Here is a 24,350-nt window from a genome sequence, read left to right as displayed (position 1 = left end):
TAAATTGTGATATTTATCAAATGAACTGTCCCAGTGAAGGAGGTTTAGCTTCTGTGTTTCTAAATCTTGAAATCAGTTAGAAGCAAGATCTAGTTTCTGACTTCTGCTGTAAAATCAACAACTTTCAGTACACATTTCATGAAAAAATTATAGTAATAGAATAATTTTCTTTTATAATCAGCAAATGTATCAATCATGGCTGTGACATTTTGTGGCCTTGCAGGTGGTTACCAGTGTTTCAAAATAACATTACTAACCAGACAGTGCAACAACCCAGAAAACGAAGACTACGATCGCCATCTTCGCTGCCCTGAGAACCTCAATCTGAATCACTGAATATAATGGCATAATGTAATTATCAAGTTCAAAAAGAAGAACTTAATATCACTGTCACTTAAGAGTAAAGATGTAATTAATTATATAATTACCTTGTTAAATGAAGGGGCCACCTAATGAGATTGAAGGCTGCACACATCCTGGACTTAAAATATATAACAAACTCCTTTGTACAGTGTCTTCCTTTAAGAAGCTGATACATGTTCACTGGGTCAGGTAACTGCCCATATTTTTGGAACACAGAAATTCAAAACATTCACAAAAGCTTGACACCAGACTCTAGTTTGTATCAGTTAAATCCAGTCCATACCTTCATACTTATTTCTTACCAAAACAAAGATAACAAAAATGAAGATAAGATTCATTTTAAAATTATTCTCCCATCTACACAATAACCTACCAAGTTGTCTCTAAATTTTTGATTTTCCAACCATACTTGTTTTCGATATAAAATCATCCATGCCACTTTTCTAGGTGTGAACAAATATTCACTTAATAAACTGCACCAGAACTGACACAAAACATGCTTAATACAAAATCTGTAGATGCATTTAAAGAAGATATGGGCACAAGGCCTTTCTAAAAAACAATTTAATTACAGATTTACCAAAATTAATGATAAAAAGCTCATAAAATAAACTTACTTCAAAGAGGATGATACTTCTGCCTCAAACAGATAAATTACAGCCCTAATTAAGGTAACACATCTGAAGGAAATCTTTAAAAAACAACAGGGCATTGGCTCAGGATAGGGTCCAGTGTTAGGCTTTGTCAACACGTAAACTTTCTGGTTCCAAAAACGGTGGAAAACTTCTTAACCAGCTGAGAGGTAATCAGTTTCTTACAGACCATGAGCCATGGAGTTAGTTACATGTTAAAAGTAATAGATGCGAAGACTGTACCAAAAGCAAATGTTCTGTAAATGTAAACATTCCAGTAAGGAATGATTTACTTTTTAACAAAGTAACATACAAAACATGAGTCCACTAGGAAACAGAACTAAAAAAACAAAATCAGAAAAGTGATATTCCAAATTATTTCACTCCCATCTTCAGATACGCTCTGCTAAATTATGTCAGACCTCACATCCATTCATTTCACTTAAAATACTACAATGCAATTTTAGAAAATTCTTTCAATAGTTGATCAAGAGAAAGAACATAAAAATTTTAAAACAAATTTTGTTGGGATACAACATTACTTTACTATGATATAGTCTTTATTCATTCAAAATATTATGAAATGTAAATGTAAGTACACTCATTCTGTACTTGCAAAGCACTCTAAATCAACAATTTTCCAGCTAAAACGACACCAACGGTTCAGAATTTAAAAAAATGTTATCAATTTCTGGCAGCCCAAACCTACTCGACGTTTGCCTGACATGGATGTGCTATCGCTGTTAGATCAACCGCCATTCATCCAGGTGTACACAACTAATCTCATTCGGGTGACCCCTCCAAACGGTAGGCCAATGACAGTTCAGGGCTGGCTGGCACGTGCTGCATCAACCTCCATCCACTATATGAAATCCAATACACGAAATACACGAACTCGTTTTTAACACAGTACTGATAACCTCAACGCCGAACTTCCAAACACTTTTTCTTCCATCGGATCGTTCCCATAATCCAAGCTAATCTCACTTCAGATTCAGTGTTTGTCAGTAACTTCACTTTAATACACAGCGTAATGGAGACTAGCAATATCATCTACCTAACGAATACGACAGACGTACCTGAAGCTGACAACGAAATGCAAGAAAAATTAAGGGTCTACTGAAACACTAGCAACGAGACTGAATAAAATAAATACTTGGTGACCACGACTGGGCACTAAGCTTGATAGGAAAACGTTTTGTGATTGGCTCCAGCCATTGGAATGTTTACGACTTATTTTTATATCTGCTCCACAGTTTACTATGAACTTCGAATACAATATTAAACAATTTCTTGTTCTAATTATTATTCTACTTATAAACGTCCGTATGCTACAATTCCGAAAATCGCATGCCCAGCACAGTCACTATAAAGAGCAAATAATAATTCACCTTGAAATATGATTACACTTGTTTTCGAGAAAAATTTGTTTAAAAAATAATACAATTTCCTCGACTTCTCAAACACAGTTGCAAATGGTTTACTTCCGCGCAAATTTCACTTTAAAATACAGAAGTCCTCAGACCTTCAAATATCATACAGATTTTAAAAAAATCAGAAGTTGAAAAGAACGAACACCAAAATGCGACACATGCAAAATCAGCTTATAAGCCAATTTTCCGAGTGATAATTACGGCGAAAAAGGTCCATGACCTCGAACTCCGTACTAACAAGAACTGTTCGGATACCTGATAAAATCAAACCTTGCGTTGCAACTCGTTAGGATGTCACACACACACACACAAGTAAAACAATGCACCAATTTCTGTAAGAACACACAACACTGACTGCCACGTTCAAACAATGAACAAGCACCCAGCCGCGTAACAGCGACTACTGAAAGGCTGAGTAATACTGCCAAGTTTTAGTCGCAACTCTTTTCAAAGAGAAGTGTACAAGCAAGCATGCAGTGGAATTGTTTACTCTTCGGGAAAGGCGCTGATATGAATAAAATGGAAGCAGCTCACTTCACAACACCTGAAGTCAAGAACCTTGTGTGAATCTTGGAGGTCTGGACTACGGTATCTCAGACAACCAACTACAGAACGACAAACATGCGTATATAAACAAATAACAATTAGCAGACCGCAGTCGGTTCGACAAACATGAAGTTCTAGTTAAAAATAATGATGAACTGGATCTATCCGTTTGAAGGAACGCTCAGTGTGCGCTGTCTGTACACATTGTAATGAAATTTCCTGTTATGAAAAGGAGGGAGTATGTGGTAGATACCACCTGCAAAAATAGACCAGGATTTCTCACAGACTACAGACGACTTGCAGGTTTCTGAGCGTTTCACATTGAACAGTAATGTTCCCTTCGGAGACTACGACCGTGGTTTTGGTTCGCCCGCACTCTGCGATCGACATCTTCAATCCCAGTCGGAGTGCGAGAGTCCGACTTTGATCTGTTGCTGCTATGCTATGACTCATAAATTGAGGGTCTTGATACGGCGTCAGTGCTAAGAGTCTACAAATATATGTAATCTCCTAATTAATGCTAAATCCTTATACAATAAGTAGAGAAAATCTTATGTTGCATAAAACCTAAGAAAACATCCATGCCCCACAGGCTGACCGCGCGGCTTCAGGGACTAGCTGATAACGATCCAAACATTTTCTCTCAGCTGCCACAATATATTAAATCGAATCGGCTGTTAAAGGACGACAAAATATACGAGTTTCGCTCCTAAACTGTTTGAATTCAAAAACAAAATAAAAAATAATTCAAAGACCAACAAAAATTCAACAGCACCTTTTCCACATGCGTATTGCAGGGGTAGGGCTTAACTATTCCTTCAGTTCAGAAATATCAGTTTCGAACTTCCATCTTCGTAAGACTTCTTTTGTTCTCCTATCACTGATTTGAAAGCCGTCAAGGCTAGAATCATTCTGGAGTGAGAGAGGCCTTGCCTTACTTGTTACGTATTTGAAAATTCTCTACAATAAAGGAGGTCGAAACTGAATCGGGCTGCAGCTCAAGGAATACACTACTGAGAGACTGTATCGGCCTTTCGATACCTGTATGCCTATCCAATGAGTCCTGCCGCTAAGGATTTTGAAATTCTCTCCAATAGAGACCAAAACTCACAAAGGACTATACAGCCAAGACGAATCATCAATGAGATGATTGTATATTGCCTTGAACTTTCGTATCCTTACTCCTCTGACCCGAGCCTTATATAAACCACACATTCGTTCTGCTGTCGGAATTCTTTTATACAGTTGGGATCTAACGAAGGACCATTTTAACACAAGGCTAAAAGCTGTCACTAAACCTCGGCGGTTGCCCAGGAATCATTGTCGCAATTCATAGAGTTTCTCGTAATCTCATAGTAGGCTATACCGTGAGCAGCGTAAAAACAATTGAATTTTGTTTTCTTTAAGGTACGGACTGTATTACGCGTTTCGGCTTCAAAGGGTTATGCTATGGGACGTTACCGCAACTTCGTACATGTAATATTCCTACACTCAGGTTACAACAGCATGGCCGATTTATCAGGTGGAAGTGACACTATTGAAAACTTGATGTAGGGTCCTAAAACTGTGTATACTAACAGTTATTCGAAGAAAAAAATGTGAAATTTTTGGTAGAATGTGAAAAAAACATGGCGGAGGTAATTCCTGTCGACTGGAATTCTGCACGGAACTCCTGTCTAGGCTTTGTAGTTGTGCTTGGAACTTATTACGTCATGCTGGCTGGTACACGTGCACACGAATTGACAGTCTAGCACGTACCGTTACTGAGATGAGTCGTTCCTGTGGACAAAGTTATAGCAGTCACTCAGATAACCCATAGGTCAATCCTAATTTGTTGACTGCATTCTGAAGCTTTGTGTGTTGCAGTGTCGTTACATCCAGTCCGATCTGGCCACCACTGCTCTGCACTGGAACCAGAATGACCTTTGTTTTCGTCTATTAATAACTGGAGGCAGGATATTTGTTTTCTGATTGACACTGTTTCTAACGAAACATAGCAACGTTCATCAGGAACAAGTTGTGGCTCTGTAATGATTATCGCTTAGCCTATTCTTTGTATTCAGAGTTCGAATCTAGACCCCAATACCGGCTGTCTTGGCTGATGATTCTCTGCCCTTCCAGCAAACAGATTTTCCTTCGTCCCTCTCTCTCACTCTTGATTCCTCTTTTCTGATGATTACCGCTCCATTTGTCAATTGACATGCCAGTACGTGTAGCATAAGCGCAAATTAAGTTCAGTAGCTTTCATTTTCGGCCACCACGTACAAGTACAGGATGTTCGAGAAAGAGTACACACATTTTAAACATTTTTATTGAGAAAACAAACAGAACTAGGAGAGTACAGTTTTCACCACATGAAACAGCAATTCAGAAAGTTTTCCCCCCACCTTTCTCCATTTCACTGCACTGAGACCTGAACTCCCTCTGTTGCTCGCACAATGTCCATCCGGTATTCAAATGCCCTGAAAGCGTTGCCACACATTTGAGGCATGATTCCTTCCACAGAATGGACGATGCGGTTTTTCAAATCTTGCAAACAAGTGACTTGTATGCGGCACACCTGGTCCTTTGTGTACCCACAAAGGAAGAAATCCATGGGCGTTAAATCCGGCGATCTCGCAGGCCATACAACGTACCCACCTCTTCCAATCAATCTTGCAGAAAACGTTGTGTCCAGAAATTGTAGTGCAGTGAAATGGAGATACGTGGGGAGAAAACTTTCTAAATTGCGGATTTATGTTGTGACAACTGTACTCTCCTAGCTCTGTTTGTTTTCTCAATAAAAATGTTTAAAATGTATGCACACTTTCTCGGAAACCCTGTATAAGAATATGCCTGCCCTAAATTTTGTCAACAATCTGACTGTCCACACCGTATGCATGCGTACGTGACAATGCTTTTGTAAACAGCATATTTCAGATTGCGGTAAATGTATATTAAGACCCGTGGGGACGCAAAACAGAAAAGCAAACATTACAGAGCGTGCTTACCAAACTTTTCCACTCTTCATTCACATCTCTTTCAAAGGCTGAGTAAATCTTTATTAGACAACGGCCTACTGGAAACACCTTTGATAAAGTAAGCCCACATTTTATATATATTTAATACTGGCACGTGGGGACTTATCTCTAGTTCCATCTTCAACTGTCACAGTACTAACCGATTCTTCTTGTTACTTCCTATGTTTGGAACAGGGATCGAACCCAAAGCCCTTTGAATAACTAACTTCGTACCGTTAAAATCGCGACTCACTGGTGTACGTAGACCAATGTCCTGCACATCGGGCATGTGTTAAGAGTAAACAGAACGGAAATCACTCTGTGCCGACAACCGCAGCTGGACCACAAGATCTTACATTCATCACTGATCAACAACGTTCATTCGTCGCACAGTGAAAAAAAATGGATTTAAGTACTTCGTCGTCGTTTCACTGTACAATACGAGAGAAACTAGAAGATGGCGTCCCTTGCTTTTGTTACGTCACTATTTTGAAGATTACATTCCATGAGCTCTTATTATTACTATTTATATTATCTTCAGTTCAAGGATTTCCGGCGCCACTATGTGAGAATAATATTTATCGATTAAAGTACTCTGTCGTCGTTTCATTATACAACAAGACAGAAACTACTAGACGTCGACCTTTGCTTCTGCTGCGTCAGTTTGTTTGAAGATTGCCTTGACTTTAAGCGTGCCCGGAACAGCATCGCACTTAAATAGCTGGAAGGAAGGGACTGAAGTTGGCTGGACAGTCTGGTCACAGTTAATTACGCAGTCATTTACTTTTTGGTGCTGTAAAAGAGGACAAGAGACACAGCAAGGGAAGTAAAAAAGAAAGAAAGAAAAGAATTATTGAATTAACGAACGATAGAGGTGAAACAAAAAGATAAGTTTTCTTAACATATCAATACGCGCTTATCTCATCCGAGTGACGACGCGTGCCGTCTGTCATACAGAAATGCAGAGAGCAAGGACGTGACTTCGATCCCTGACTCTCCAACCCGAAGTATTTAATTAGTTATTTCCACCAGACAACAACGAACGCCTATAAGAATCTTCCGACCGCCATCGTTACTTTACATTTACGTTCTTAAAAACAAAGGAACATAACAGAAAAAACTGAGAACAGCAAAATACTTCTTGAAAGTCTTTTTCACTGCAAAATGTCAAGATCCTATATTAAGTGGCGCTAATGTTGCTCACACCTAGTTACTCGTACAATGGCCGCCATTATGGTATTTATGGTAATGCATAAAAAAAATTTAGGGGATTGACTGATACATAAAGAGTCTACTTTCTTAAAATGAATGTTCGAGGTAGGCGCTACGCCGGACGACCTCGTATGCAGTTGTTACCTGATTAGTTTTAAACTTTTAAGTGCACAATTAGACGATAAACAACCCACAAAGAAACAAAAAAATCACATTACTTAAGTTAGAAAATGTTAATACTGAAGCAAACAAAGTCGTATAATCTCTTACGCTTAACTACTTAACGTCTTTGAAGTTCTAGAGAGGAATACTCGTATTTTAAGTGCATGGGAAAGTGGGGTGTCAAAACCACCCTTCTGAAGTCGAAGCTCTTATAAATGGTAAGTTTGTTAAAAAAAACCGTATCTCAAAGAAACCACAATACTCTATAACAGTGGTATTCAACCTGGGGTACGCGTACCCCCGGGAGTACGCGAAGAATCTTAGGGGGTACGTGAAATTTAAAAATATATATATATATATATATTATTTTATGATAAACACTGAATAATCAGTAATGTAATTAATTTAATTTATTTTAGATGCAGATTATATACTATGTATAACTTGAATTATACACCAACAACTTTGGGGGTACAAAGTTGAAGAGAAATTATATCTGGGGGTACGCGAACAAAAAAGGTTGAATACCGCTGGCTTAAAGGACTGGGCCACACCGCCCCATGCATCTGTCGTCACAAACTTTAAAAAAGGGCCAAGGCGGCGCCCGGACACTCAAGAAATCACCGGGTGCCTTAGAAATTATTTACATAAATTACAGAAGAGTGTAATTATTAACGTAATGTTGCTGCTTGACTAAATGTTGTTCATATAGGTTAAAGGTATCTGAAGCAAAGCGAGCATCACAAACTGTTTCCAGAACTTCTAGCCCATGTTTTCTGACATACCAATGGATTTCGGCTCATAAACTAATCTGGAACCACTCCTGACACGTAAGTTATCCATCCCATTAGCTTAGCCGATCGTGGACTTAAATGAACCTGGGACTTAACGAATGCACTTCCTACTTATGTATTCTGTTCGTGTACCGAATCGGTTCAGTTTAGCTGAACGGTTTCTTGAATATCATCATACTGTAGAGCTGAAATGATTATAAAAATCAAAGGTAAAGGTATAATGAATTGCAACACACTCAGGAAGGACATAGTTTGACGTTTTGCTTAAGCTGGTTTGATCCGGTTTGATCAAACAATGACCAGTCGCAAAAATAAGCTTCATTGCAACGTAACGTAACTTTGCAATTCAGTTTCTTTCAAGAGACCGGTAAGTCTGAGTGATTCGTGCTACGTACCAATGCAGTCTGGCAAAGAGAACGCTGTTAACGCGAAATATTTCTGCTGTGCAGTGTCAGTGAGCTTTAAAATTTAGGTGAATATAAAATCACTTTAACATCGAACGTGGTAGTCTTATGAGAAAAACTTGGGACTCCTGGAAAGTAATAAAATAAGATTTTGATAATATCCAGTGCGTAAAATCCTGACTAATTTGATAAAAAGTCCCATTAGCTTCCTTGGAGACACTAGTTCTTCTTGTGTGTGCGAAGATGTATTCAGACGTAAATCCAAAAATTATTTCCAAAGTGACAACATGTTGAGCTATAAAACCACAATAGTTGTGCTCGGGTGTAAATTCAAAATGTGCAATGTGCTGAGGTACAAATCCAAAAAATTTCAAACGCAGCATATGTTAAGCAAACATTGAAACTTTGAACGTAATCATGAGTAAAATAAAAATCATATTTACATAACAGTGTGATGAAGCATATATAAAAATTAATTTCAGAAGTAACTATGAGTTTATGTATAAATCGAAAATAATTTAACCTGCGATATGTGTAATTTCCAAAAAAATTCATGGTAATGTATAAACATTCATAATAATTTTCTTAATTTCACGTAAAATATATTTTCGGTTCATAAATGTAAGTCACTATTTGCAGGACCCAAACGTAGATGAGTGGATTATATTAAAATGGATCTTAAATAAACAATATGTTGAATGGATTCAACTGGCTCCTCTCGGGATAAAGTCAAAAGGAAACACTCGTCCGCCCACAGCCAGGGTCCACGAGTCCTAGCGGCTCACATGGGATGTGTTATAATAATGTTGCTGATTTCACAACAGCAGACAATGAACAATAGCAGGGAGTAAACAGGTAATAAAACTAAGCCCGATCACGACAGATATTTCGACAGAAATTTCCTTGTCTTCCCTATTCTTTCTTGTTTTTTACATTCACCTGTCTTTCGTTCCTTATCGTTTTATGCACACAGAATGACCATAAATTAGCATACATATAAAGTTTTTCGTATGTGTTATAAATAAATAGTTACAAGCCCTTCAAAACGCCCGATAATTTATGGACAACCTGTACAAAAATACGATGAAAATTTACAATTTATAAAACGGCACGTCCTCATTAACTGGTCCGTGGACTTACCGAAGCAGAAAATTTTGAAAGAGTGCCAACAGCAGAGAGAGTGGGTGTATAAGTTAACTTTCTCCTCACCTACTGAAATTCTGAAATAAACAAACAACTCGTATTTAGAAGAAATTCTAGAATTTTGCCCAGTAACACATCGAAGTAACTGTAGTTGGTAGATACGACGCTTAGGCTACAGTATCAAAATTATCTTCTTCCTGAATGTCGATAAATTAATTCTGAAGGGTACTGCAGTCCGGGCTACTGAGTTTTTGGACTTCGTCCATCGTCTTTTATTTAAAATTGAGGTTATCACTTTCTAACGGACCCAACAGAGTAGGCGGGTCAGGTTTTTCGAAACGTGTTTTTCTTTTTACAGTTCTGTAAAGTGTTTGGGGACACACACACCACCAATGCAAAAGAACAGAAGTACCACACAAATTACATCGTGACTAAAACCAGGTCAATTTCAAACCGGCTCAGTGGACCAATTACGTGGTAACTAAACTTTCAACAGCCAAGTCGAAAAGAAAAATGTCTAGGTCTTTCCTTTGTCTTTTATCTCAGCCATGGTCAGATCATTTGCAAACGAAGACTTTCAGACGGAATTTTCTGGTTACGTGACCAGAGGCACGCGGTGGACGTCTATGCAATGTGCGCAGCCCCACTGATGTCATCGGACAGGACAAAGGACAATGCCTCTCAATTAGTAAGCAGTCTCGTGTAAACACTCTGGGGTAACGCACGACTTTAATTCCAAATTACCTACTTCAATCTCGGCCGAAAGAGCGTATCTAGGAGAGGACTTTAATTTCTTACTTTCATTCGCTTACCCATTTTTTACTGATCGCGGATGACCAGAAGACTTGTTTAAATCGGAGTACTTTCCAAAATTATTATCAGGGCTCACTTTTTGGAGTGGTGCATTTTATGGTTCCAAGGATCGGGCCTACGAGTGTGTAGCAAAGCTGCTGACTAGGAATGGGAATACTTTTTGTTAAGGACGAGTGACTCTTTACAAGCTGATATTACAGCTGACAGCTTGGACCTTGCAACAGAACCTGCAAATCTGTTGACGGAAAATACGTGTTTATGAGCTTAAACCTTCAGTGCGTTTATATAAACATAACAGTGCGTAGAAAGAGCCTAATTAACACGAGACAAATAACCAAGTCCAATTCGACCTTGCTATCTTGTTGAAGTCAAGTTACCATAGCTATATTTGGAACTGGTTTCACTTAGACGCAACACCTCTGACAAGAGTAAACAGGAACAGTCCGTTTTGCATGCGTTCTTCATTAACCTGCATACCTCGTCGGTTTTTACGTTATTTATTGCAGACAAATCCAATGATTTTTAAACTAATCACTAATGCAGATATGCTTCACAGTAACAGAATTTATACTTCCGTGCATATATTTCGTTAAATATTAACCATGTTATGTTTAAATGATTCAAATAAAAGTTACAGATCTTATACACAGCCACTACAAAAATAAAAAAAAATAAAAAAAAAATCAGCCTCATCTCAAAAATAAAACTTCTACTGGATTAACTGAAACTAGAATTAAATTCGTTCTACGACGTGCAGATTTTCAATGCCAATTTTCATACAAACCCATTAAATAATTTCAGAGGTGCAAACGGGATAACGTATCTTTTCGCGAAGATGACTGTCTTCTGGGTTGTCGCGCCGTACAGTCTGGTAGAAGATTACCGACGTTTCAGAGGTGCTTGCTGCTTCCGTCATCACGACAATAATTTCTATCTGCTGTTTAGTTTCTGTTAGACATTTTAAAACGTTCAGATCAGCTGAATTCCCCCTGCATATGATAAAGAATAAACAAATTATGAAGTTATTCATTGCAGGATATAACTGTCTTCATCATCGTGTTCCGTCTTCTTTCTTTGGCACAAATATTCATCACAGCACCCTTCAAAATTTCCGCTACGAATTAATTTTATGTTATTCGTGTAAAAAAACGCTGCTGTAGGGTCGAAACGTTTGCTGCTTAATCTGAGGCAACTTTATGTATTTTGAACTTCAAACAGCATCCTCCGAGGCCAGCGGTTACGTAGCCTGCGAGGGCGCTGGCCTTTGGCTAATGAACGGAATGATGTCGTCGCATAGCAACACAAATAGTTCCATTTCTCACCACAAAATATTCGCCTTGATTAGAATAGCTTTTCATCATGAGTCATCGTCTAATTGGCAGTCGACAAATATAATTACCATACTCATGTTAAGTCCTTCTGCGTGGGATATGGATCCTAATCGTTAACATATGGCACTCCGAAGACGCACGTTAGACAGATGTTATTATCACTGGTACTGAAATTCGCCTTTCATTTAGCAGGGCAAAAACAAATTTATACAATTTCTTTCTTTCAGGCTTTGTTTCCTTAGTTCCGCAATGGGGTCTGCGATGGGCCGGTTAAAAACTGAAATGACGACAGACAGTCTCCGGGTCAAGAATAGAAGCCAATACCTTCCGAATCTAAATCTGGTGAATAAGCACTCAGCCGTGACGTACGTAAAGTTTCTGTTGTGCTGTAATGAAAGATTGATTCTCCATCAGCCGATTCGGCTACTGCCTGTCTGCAATAAGTGAGTAATGGGTTTAACCCTCTCTACATTGGATTGTATTTGGCTGACTCAACTGGATTGGTCACATCCAATTGGAAGCACATTCAAACAAAACAAAAACACAACTATTTTATTAGCATAACCAAAATATCGTCAGTGGTGTTTCGTCCTCATGAGACGTAGGTCACACCGCCATGCCCAGTATTCTGAAATTAAGCAATGGCATTTATTACCCACAAAATAAAGACGACGCCATCCTTGACTTGAAGGCCAAGGCCTTGTTTGTCGAGAGAGAGGTCACGTTAAGCCTGCTGTATGGCGTATTAAAGTCCAGGCTCGTATGTGTAATAGGTATTAAAAACGCATGTCGTCTACGACAGATAAAATTCAGGGTCGAATTCGGCTCCTGCACGCAAAAACACGTATGTTTGTTTAAATTCTGGAAAGTATTTTAAATCACATGCAGCTTACAGAATCTACAGTGATACAAGCGCAGGTTTTCACTAAAACGCGACCACGTTTATAATCTTAACAGATTTAACATTCTTCCATACACCGAAAACTTTCACCAGCGATTCGGTTTCTTCACTGCATAATGTAAACATAATCTCAAATAAAATGAAATGATAAGGCAACAGATAACAGTGTGTTCAATAACAAAAAATTGAAGGCAATGCAAAAGAAAGGTAAATCGATATTGTTGTTTTCTTGGAAACGATACTTGGCTCACACCGAGGAAACCCTTGCAGCGCTTGGCGGTGAGTTATGCAGTACCAGCTGGAAGCCTGAAAGTGACAGTTGCATTCAATTTCATCACTGAACGCACTTTAAAACAGCATACAGCATATAAACCAGTATCTGGTTGAGAAAAAATAAGCTCCCATCCTGAATAATCTGAAGGTACAGTGAAATAAACGACAGGTGGACCAGAATCGTGCATCCAAAGTAAATTGTTTCTACTGAAAATATAAAACAGTGGCTAGCAAAAAGAAGTACGCGAACAATTTTCAATCAGTGCCACAGAGAAGTTCACACATATTAACAGTTTGAATACTAGAAACTGCAAAGCGATAGAACCAATGCCATAAGCCTGTTAAGTGATAACCGTGACTCAAAAGCGCACTACACACGATCCTCTGAAATCTAATTCGACGAAAATAGTTGTTACAGTCATTTAATCAACAACGAACCCGAACGAATCCGTTAATAGACTAAATGAAAACATTATCGACTTTCCCTTTCAGAATGACTGAAATTGTAATGTAATTTCTCGCTGTATAAAATCGCGAAAGATTAATCAAACAGAGCGAACTGTGCTTGTAGCATGCCCCCTGCATTCGTTCTCACAGGGGCTCTTTTTTTAACACAGCGGCATCAGAACGACATTTCGGCTTCCTGCGTGCTAAACAGTCACAAGTACAAAACGCATAGTTCTGAGTTGTCTTCACTCGCCGGGGCTCCGCTTTTCTTGTTACAACGTCGAACGATTCTGTTGTAAACATGAAATATGCAGTTTAGTGACGGCTACTACCAAGAGTATAAACGGTAAAGCTCCACGCATTTTAATCTCGGCACCAGATGGAGACAAAAGGTTAGTTTCACGTTCTGTGGCTTTAACCAGGGGGAAAAGCCCACTGGGCCCCGGTGACGATCTGGACATTGTCGCGAAGACACCTGCCACGAATTAATCACAATCACCCAGCCCTCGGCCAGTCATTTTATTGATGTAAACTATGTCGTAACAGTGTACATCTATATCATTCTGACACATTACAGCTACCTGACATCTGTCTAAAGAAACGAAGACTGAGTTCCACTGGGGTGTTGGGGGTCGGGTGATGGTTATTACGGTCATGAAGTAAGGTGCACCGCGTATTGATCCACTCTCTGCCGGGATCCTACATTGCATGTACACACATCTGTCCATCGCTGTACAGATGTCACACAAGTAACACAACAACAGAAAACAGTGGCGACCAGATATAAAACCATCGCCTCAATAAAGAATTGCATCTGTCTTCAACAAACCATGATAAAACTCCTGAGACGACCTCACGTCACGTATTTCAGTTCAAATGATTCAATTTACATTCTAAGGCTCACAATAAATAAATAAATGAATAATTGTACAAATTAGTCATCATTTCCGCGTATAATTTGCACTGATACAGATTTCGACTATATTAAATTTCTCTGATAAACTCAAAGCATCGCAATGTCGTCATATTTATAACTCTTACAGTACAAAGTATGTTACATACACAATACGAATACATACTTATGATATCTACACAATATTTCACATGTTAGCCCCTCCAAAGGTTCATTATATATCGCCATAAAATACAAATTAAATTTCGGTAGGCCGCCATGTTGATTTTAAATTTTGCAACAAATTACATTCTATATACTGCAAACTGCATATTTTAAGGCCTTGGCACCCATCACACCAAACTTCAGGATCCTAAATTAAGAGACTTCAGTCGCTCCCACCTCAGAAATTCGCGCGGCCACCATGTTGGCATTATTAACATTAAGGAGTTATAAAGCACAAAGTTAGGCTGATCTCTGGTGGCATCATGTTCATATTATATGCCACGAAAAATTGTGACTTAATGCAGAATTTATGACGCTAAAATAAGATCGGGGACCAAAATTAACAATAAACGATCGGAAACTTAAAATTATGTTTGTCAAACACGTCGTACGAGGCTCTTAGACTTCAGTGTGGTAATATAGTTGAAGAGATTACTACAAATAAGAAGAGAAGCAAAGACTACGTAGACAGAATGAGTGTAGACAGGTGGAAGCTCGTAGAATAATAAACTAACAAGACAAAGAGTAAGTGGAGGACAAAGGAGACTCTGGGAAGAGGATTTGGAAGCCTGAACAGGCATTGATTTGTCTAACACGTGAAGACAAGAAAAGACGGAGCTTAATACAGCGTGTTCCACTTAAAACGCGACCCCCAACAACAAATGTATTTGTACGCTTGGTGTTGGGTAAAACTTTCAGAGCAGCTTTACAGCAGATGATGTAAATATCCGCCATCATCTCGAAGACAAATATCCACCCTTTTTTAGTGTGCTTCGTACGAATTTGTCGTATGTTTCTGGGTCAATGCTGGCAACAGTGTGTTCAACATCGTGTTTCAGTTCCTCAAAACTTTGTAGGCAATTCAAATAACTCTTTCTTTGAGAAATTCCTACAGAAAGAAGTTCTCGTCAATACATCATGTTCGCAACTGCACAGCTTTTGCGCAACTGATGAGAGCAGTGGCCTAGCAACAAAGTTGGCTGACTCGAATGTCAAGGGAGCTGTTGTCGGGTCGCATTTTAAGCGATACACCCTCTATAACGAACAAGAAAGAACATGGCTCCGAGCATATCGGAGTAATGGTTAGCATTCCAAGCTCTGAGGTTATTAATGGTCTTCCTCAACATCAGCAGGCAAACACTGGGTCAGTGCCTTTTTAAAATATGGCAAGACGGATTCTTCCGACGTCCTTTCCAACTCATCATTCATTGTCAACTATCCTATCACAAACCGAGTCCAAGCTACACAATCTAAGTAAGGCAAAGCAACGTTGCAAAAAGAAACAGGCTCTTCCGTGTGAGAGGTCACTCAGCCGAAACTGCATTTGGACCAACTGATATACCAACGTCCATCAAAATATGTTAAATATCGTCAGAATATCCTTTTATTTCGCCGGCCGGCAGTGTTTTCTTAAAAAAATACCAGTACCACATTTTTCGAACACATTTATGAACCAGGAGGAGCAACTTATAAAACTGTAATTTTCAGTATTACGTTTTATAAAGATAAGTAAGCTGATTCAAAAGTTGCCAGACTCAGTCACAAACACGAGAAAGTAGAATAAAAAGAGAGTGATTTTTCAGTGTTGAACTTCTGACCCCAACATCCACATTTTCTGTGAACACGCACAATCGATTTCATTTCTCTGCGACGAAAATGTTCGTGTTCCAGATAAGTGGTCGGTAGCATGTATTCCAGGTCATTCACATTTCACCTATGCCGCCAAGATTCCAATCAGCTTCATAACAACAGGTAGAACTTCAGGTTCTCACGGCGACAAGTAAGAAAAGGACTGTCTTCTGGGTTGTTGTTCTGGTAGAAATTTAATGCCTCCATCCCTGACGATGTAGGCAGCAAGTTGAATTAAACTTCTACCAGACTACACGGCGCTACAACCCAGAAGACAGCCATCTTCATACTCGTCGCCATCAGAACCTCGAATCCTACCACGATACTTCTCGTTGTTTTTGTACACATTTCTGAAACATCCTGTGCTGGATAAGAGGAATTAAGGGTAACTTCTATAGCTTATTGATACATTGCTGTGCATGTTATCCACTATTAGATTCGATATATTACATAAAAGTTACGAGGCATCGAGCGATGAGACAACTTTAATGACTCAATCCTACATGGAAGAATTACATTATAATTAATCTTCAAGAAACATATATTTTGTGGATGTAAAATGGTTTAGAAAACAGTGCCAGCCTTTTTGAATTGGAAAATGAACAGCAAATTCTCTAAATGCACGTTTCTTGACCGCCTCAAAAACAACAAATTTTCAAGGTTAGATTAGGCATACTGCATTTACGTCATTAGTCAAATTATGTGTTTGAATATTAGTGTAGAATGAAAAGAGGGGATTTCTTAACGATCTGAATTAAACAGATCAAGACAGCTAATTCAAAGGCAAATTTGTCTGTGTGTGTGTGACTTAAGCAGCGTCCAATATTTAAGATTAAGAAGCGTGTGGAAAACGGGTTAAAATGTTAACAAGGGCACAAAACTCCCCTCCTCCCCTGCAAGGGTCTGGTTTGGTTAGGTTAGGTTAGTTTAGTTTAGGTTAGGTTAGTTTATGTTAGGTTAGTTTAGGTTAGATTAGGTTAGATTAGGTTAGTTTAGGTTAGGTTAGGTTAGATTAGTTTAGGTTAGTTTATGTTAGGTTAGGTTATGTTAGGTTATGTTAGGTTAGGTTAGTTTAGGTTAGATTAGGTTAGTTTAAGTTAGGTATTTTGAGTTGGTTCATTTGGAGGATAAGAGATTTTAAGCTTTCAGGGCGATTATTATTAATGTAGAACCCGCTTCTGGGTGCTGGAGCAAAAAGCCAACTTCTACACTGTGCTAACACCAAAATACCGAGCTCAGCATCAATAGTTTGGTGACTGAATTACGACTCTCTGGTTACTTAATTAAGCTATCTCAACTTCTAAGACAATGTAGAATAGAATCAGATGAGATGATCAAGAATGGTGAGTTGGTAAGGACGTGGAAGGAGTCGTCCGTGTTATTCCAACACCTGAATTAAGCGACTGAGAACACGAAGAAACACCAGAGTCAAGATAACCTGCAAAATGGGTGGGATTCGAACCGGATAACAATCAAATACAAGGCTGTGCTGTCGTTACACCAGAAATAAAAAATAATTAATATCATAAACACCGCTGGGCGGACGACCACGTCAGTTTAACCAACAGCAATGATTTTCGGTAAGCCGTTTAAAGTGGCGGGTATCATTTATAGGTCCATCTCGTCCGAACATGCATCTCAACTTACCAGATATATTCGGTGCATGGTTCAAGATCTGTTCATTCGCCACGACTATGATTTGGTAAACATTAAGCACGTACCACAGAGTAACAACACAATTCTTGGGGCGTCTTATCTGCGCCCTATGCATTATCAATATTCACCAACCACACGAGCACCGAACAAAATACCACGACATTACACACAAATGCCATCACCATCATTTACACGTCAAACTCGATGCCCGTAAACCCCCCCCATACGTGACGCTGCTGATCAGGAGCCCACTTTGGGTTCCAACTGAATGCGGAGTGGCCCTGAATGAACTCAACTCTCACCCTGTCTCCACCCCCACATGGTATCACTAGATGCGCCAGCGCCAAAGGCAAGGTATATAGCACCCGTTGACGTCATAAACAAAATCAATTCTAGTAACCCTCCTCCTTCATCCATCCCTTTGCACATGAAGAATACTCTTGTAGAGACACGACTGAAAAAAGATTGCCTTAAAATAGTATCACAAAAATCGAATAGAGAAGACTGCATGCATTCAATCGATATTGACAACATGCAATTTTCATAACACGATTACGTTAGACTAAGGATTATGATTCCTGGAATTTAATCTCGTTTAATATTTAATCATTACATAATTTACAGGATGGGGGGAGGTAACAGGTTCAAACAACCTTGGGAAATCTAGTTCATTTTTTACAAAACGTAGGCTAATCAAGAAAAGAAAATCTGGTAATAAAATTACGAACATTTTATTTAAGCAGCCCAATTAATTTGCAAATCGATGATGGGTCATTTCGTCATTTAATGACTGCATGAGAAATATTTGGCGTGAAATAAAAATAAAGTTTTGGACAAAATGTAAGTAGAAAAGGAAGATTAGTAATGAGCAAAAGTCCTGCATGATACTCAAAATCTGAAGAAGATAGGGCAAGAGACTAGTATTTGTTAACAGCAGAGGTGATTTCTGAACCTGTGACTAATCTTTGCATTATTTAAAACACTATTTCTACTGCAAATGTTTCTGCAATGACATGGAAGAAACATATGGTAATGGATAATTTATGTTAACAGAACGACTTTTTCAGAATCAATAAATCTTATATTATTCAATGACAATGTTTCAGCTTGAGGCATTTTATATCATCGACTGAGCTGCGTAGCCTGTCTTTAATTCATTCAAAGATTCTTAATCAAATGCATTGGTTAGAATCATCAGTTGATATGAATATTGAATTAGAAAGAATTTGAAACAGGGGTCCGCAGTGGCCGCGCGGTCTGAGGCGTGGGTCTTGTGCTGCTTGGTCGCGGGGACCGTGGGTTCGAATCCCACTCAAGCCATGGATGTTTTTCTGTGTTGTGCTGTCCTGTGTACAGGTAGAGGACTTGCGATGGGCCGATCCCTCGTCCAAGGGTCCTACCGAATGTCCATAGATCAAGCCAACTGAAAAGTTGGGGACCCGTAAAGGGTACCAGAAAATGTACAAACATTGTTAAACAGGAAAAAGAAGAAGGATTTGAAACAAGCTGCCATGGCACAATTTGAGATACTGAAGAAAACCATGTAAAATCCCTCTGTCAGGATAGCCAGCCCCAAGGCCGGGACGTGAACCACAAGGTCATGACATTCAATATGGTGGTGTAAATAGTAAATGTCTAAACAGTGCTAAATGTTCCTGCACATTCACCCACACTCCAGTCTTTAACTCATCCAAATAAGCTGATAAGTTTAGAAGTTTTCATAGTTTATTTATTTAAAACAAAATCCTACATTTCTTAAAACACTACTAAAAGCAAGAGACGGATCAGCTAATCCAGTAACAAGTCTTAAATATGTTAAGATACAGGGCCAATTCCTCATTTCTTCAGTTCTAAGACATTAAAAATAACAATTACAGAAAGCTCTAAAATCACAACCCCACTTAATGGTACCTGCACCTTGTCGTGGTGGTGGGGCTTGAGTACCTCAGTGACCCCAAGAGCTATGCTGGCGGTAGCATAGCTACTGGTAGGGCCTCCCTAGCCAGATTGGTCGAGGGGGAGAGGTCAGACTAAGACAGGTACCCTGGTCCTCCAGGTTGGGGGTTGGTCGCACCGTAAAAAGGAAGATGTTTCAAAATCTCGATCAAAGCCTCGGACAGACTGACCTAACAGAGGACCGAATGGAAGAGGAGAATTGAGAAGGCCATGGACCGAATACGGACCAGAGAGCCATAGAAGAAGAAGAAGTAAAATCACAATAACACAACATGCTATGTACACCAACATATTACATCCAAAACTGAAACATAACTGGAATTAACATCAAATGCTGGCTATTTCACAGTACTACCAACCCAGGGAAGATTGCAAAAATGATAGATATCATCAATTTACAGTGATAATGAAGACTAACATACTAACCAATTTTATATAAGGGTTTCGATTACTTGGTGGAACACCTTGAAAGTTAATGGACAACAATTTAAGACATTTGCCGATCTTGCAAGGTTGTACCTATGTATTAAGTCACAAGTCATACAAACTCTCCTTCGATACTGTCATGTGATACCACATCGCTAATTATACTAAGTGATAATTCAGCCAGTTCTAGCTCCATTTATTTAGTTACTATTTACAATGCAATTATGCTGGACATAGTCCATCATGTGAGATATATTTCATACACATGACTGTTAAGATCATCAGTTGACCCATTATAGCCTGAAGTCCAACAGTCTCTGCAAAAGTTTCTTTGGTTTCTTGTTGTTCCAGTTGGTCTGTTCATCATCATTAATATGTGAAGTTAATCTGTCTGTAATCTATCACCATGACAAATCAATTTGCTTTTTGTAGTCTAAATCTGTTGTTAATAATAATTCACTCTTCAGTTCTTACAAAATAATTTACTTTCTGAAGATGGCTGTCTTCTGGGTTGTTGCCTCCATCATTAAGGTGACTCATCACCCTGATGATGGAGGAAGCACGGACCTCTGAAACGTCGGTAAACTTCTACCAGACCACACTGCAAAACAACCCAGAAGATGGCCTCAAATCCTACACGATTTAGTTTCTGTTTCTGTATCTAAATGTGAATTTTTTCCGTCAATCTTTGTGAATTTAATTTCAGAGCATTTATTTTAATGTCACTGTCTAGGTTTGCTAAAACATAAAAGTGCTAAAATAGCTACTGCATTATAAATTCCTATCTTGTACTTTTTATGAACTTTTCCCAAAATAAAAACATTGTATACTGGACCTAATCTTTTAAAAATTGTTTGTTTGCACATGTGACTTCTCCTCTCAACAGCACTGAACATTGATCACAATGGAAAGTACTGATATTCAACTTTAATAAAGGCACAAACGGAATACTTATCAACGTATTACTATTATTCCCTAGGTTACTGTTTGGACACCACTAGTGTACTAAATATGAATTGCCAGTATTTACCAGAAACAGTCACAACAGTTGGAGTTGACTTTACAGCTTAGATCCATCATCTTCTACTTACACCACCTGAAAAGACAAATAACTTAAGTCACTGCATATTTTAATTCCTGAGATGCAATATTATTTATTTTATTATTTTTGGTTTGTTTAATGACACTGTCAATAGCTCAGATTAATTGAAAATGCTGTGAAGTGGTGGTGGCCTAATTCGAGGTATTCTGGCATTTTCCTGTAGGGACTGAGGAAAACAGAGAAAATCCTCAGTAAGAACAGTGAGCATCCAGCAGGGGAGCTGATCACTGCATGGCAACATTTGGTGGCAGCTTAATTAAATGGTGGGTGGGTAAATATCCATGTCACTACAAACTTTCTGAAGTGAGATCACACATATTTTTATTTAGAATTTTTATCAATGACTTAGCAAATGTAGTTACAGTATGGTTATCTTATTCATTCTGGTTTCATGTCATGTTAATTTCTTTAGTTCCATCCATGAGTGGTACACAGTAAGTAATATCCAGAGGTGTGTTACTTACACTTTACATTTATTACTTTGATATATCACAACAATCATAAAGACAAACTCTCTACTTATCCATGTGAGTGAGATGTTTGTCCCAGCAATACACCACCTATTCAATTCCACTGGAGAAGAAATAAGGGCATAATATTTGTATTCAGACTGTACTTTGATACCTCTATAACAGACACAAACTGAAGCACCTGTCCAGCATAAACTCGCAACAGTTCAAATATAAGCTGGCATGTCCTTCAAACATCCAAACATCATGTGTAATAACTCCAAGCTTTAAAGACATCACAGTAAGAGGGGAAGGGAATATGGTGGCGGGGGGGGGGGGGGGCAATACAGCAGAGTCTGTCTGAAATTGAAAACACTTTCCCCCTTTTAATTCTTACACAAGCAGTGGCATTCTGATAGAATGACTTTCGCACTACACCGTATTTTATGAACCAAAGAACTAACAAATGATGATAATGCAGACACATGCCTTAACCAGCACCATGACTTCCTAAAACAACAGAATGATTTCTTAAAATGTCCATTTCTGCCCCAGACATAGGCTTCAGAATGATAATAAAAACAAAATAAAAAACAAACTTAAAATTTATTGTTATTGTTGAAGAAGTCATTGCTCCTTACAAATTTAGTTAGTCCTGATTACTTTGGTCAGAAAGGGTTTGTGATGTTGAGATCTGTTACCAGTTAGCTATGTTCCAATTCCAAAATCACATGAAAGCCACATTTTACAAAATGTATGATGTGTGCCAAGACAAAGAAGTACAGAATTCTCTTTGGTTCTGAGCATCCAAAACGGTAGTCAGTTAAGGACTGGCTGTGTCTAGGTCAAACCCGGAATCTTATGGCTGTACAACACGTAGTCTAATGTGCTATAGCCCTAACCATTAAAAGAAATGTATGCTTTTTACCAGATAAACATGGCTACCCAACTATTATAATTAAAACATATCACTGACAAATTGTTATTAGATACGTTAAAATCATTGGCATTAAACCACTACATTACAATTAGTCAAGAACACAGTTATTGCTCCTCCTTTATAATTTATTGCTATTTTCTACTTTGCTTTTCATTTCCGTACCTAATTCTAATTCTAAAATCTGTCTATTTCCTACTCTCCATGTTCTATTGTGCAGTGTTGCTTATGTGGTTCCTTGTGTCAGAAGAAGACCAATCAGACTGAATCAATATCTGCTGCAATATTTATTATATTAATGTTAAGTTTAATTAATTTAACAGAATTCATGATTTTAACACATTCAACAAAGGTGAGATTTCAAGTTCTCATGGCAGAAAGTAGCCCTCATGATGGAGGCACCAAGCACCTCTGAAACACCAGTATAAACTTCTACCAGACAACAAAGACAGGCATCTTCAAATTCAGTGGAAATCTTCACTATGTTTTAATTATAATTCTAGGTTATAGTTATGACAGTAAAACAGCCTACGATGATGATATTATAGACAAAACAGTCAGGTGAATAAAATAAACATCTACATCTAACAGTCATAGTTATAGTAAATAAATAAACCAACAGTATATAATAATTATTTGTATTTAGAAATGACAAAGAAACTAGTGGCATGTTTTAAGTTTTCTGACAAAACAAATACAATGAAAATAATAATAAAAATGTAACCTTGTTTCAACCATCCGTTATTCACACATTTTAAAATGGTTACATATCTTTATCTTTTATCAAAAAAATTCCGGCACACATCCAGCTTCTAAGTACGATCCGGAAATTGTTCTGAAACTAAATTCTGTCGCAAGTAAATGGATGATTTCAGAAAGATGAATGTACATTTTTGTAACTTAAATTTTTGATTCACCGCTGTCATTAACTTTTGTAATGATCAAATCACACAGTCACTAGAATGTACTGACGCTTATTATTTCTAACAAAAATAAGATACTTGTGTAAACAAAACAAAAACATAGGTGCCTTGGGCCACAAGTTTCCATTCAAACTTACCTTAAAATAATATCACATCTTTACTGCCGTGCGTGTTAACTGCAGTGCATCAAAATGTCAAGGTATATTCTAAATATCGAATAAATATCACTAATTCGTCTTACCCAAATGGTAAGCACTGCTTTTTCACGTTATTTGTGATTGCATTCTTCGTTCCATTCGAACACCTTAGATTCACAAACGTCCTACATTTTTATTACCAAACGTGCATATATTTCAGTGCTGAATAACAGCTACATAAATATGCTTCTTGGACAGACGTGTCATCGGTGGTCATGTATACAGAATAAAGATATCCCGGGGAGGAATTGAGTATATTCTCCAAAGGAAAGAACGTTTCACATTGACGTACATCCGTTGTCAAACGCAATTTATAAGTCTGTTACCGACAATACAAAGGCATGGATATATACACTGATGACTCACAAAGTTTTCATTTGTAAATTGCTGTCATCTGTTAGAAATGGGGCCTTTTCCAGTCGAATAGGGACGTTATCTTTTTTGCATTTGCAGGGATTTTTCTTGTAATTGATGAAATATGCAATATCAGGCTTTCAAAATAGTT

At 38.2% G+C, this 24,350-nt stretch overlaps 1 protein-coding gene and 1 long non-coding RNA gene across 15 annotated transcripts in view; one reads left to right on the top strand and one right to left on the bottom strand.

The window, feature by feature from the left end:
- RhoBTB (Rho-related BTB domain containing) overlaps window positions 1-24,101 on the bottom strand; it is a 49,193-nt gene extending 25,092 nt beyond the window's left edge. The window contains exons 1-3 of one of the 14 annotated variants that reach the window (XM_087352475.1): window positions 2,684-2,934; window positions 1,705-2,080; window positions 429-1,252 (exon numbers count right to left, since the gene is read on the bottom strand). Coding sequence is in view for 1 of the 14 variants with exons in the window: in XM_087352485.1 (XP_087208611.1) it covers window positions 1,705-1,722 (18 nt within the window). In the remaining 13 variants the exon portion in view is untranslated. The other 13 variants (XM_087352487.1, XM_087352474.1, XM_087352478.1 and 10 more) reach the window with 13 other exon arrangements.
- On the top strand, window positions 8,404-21,968 carry LOC147873201 (uncharacterized). The gene is made up of 4 exons (XR_015536112.1): window positions 8,404-8,613; window positions 9,185-9,400; window positions 12,060-12,275; window positions 21,503-21,968. It is a non-coding gene; the product is annotated as an uncharacterized LOC147873201 (long non-coding RNA).
- Window positions 24,102-24,350: the final 249 nt, after the last annotated feature.

Source organism: Zootermopsis nevadensis, unplaced genomic scaffold (assembly GCF_977971745.1).
Source record: "Zootermopsis nevadensis isolate Lab colony 2312 unplaced genomic scaffold, Znev_1.0 Znev_ptg000021l, whole genome shotgun sequence".
Lineage (NCBI taxonomy): Eukaryota > Metazoa > Arthropoda > Insecta > Blattodea > Termopsidae > Zootermopsis > Zootermopsis nevadensis.
Note: the sequence above shows the minus strand (reverse complement) of the source record. Positions and strands in the feature narration are given on the sequence as shown.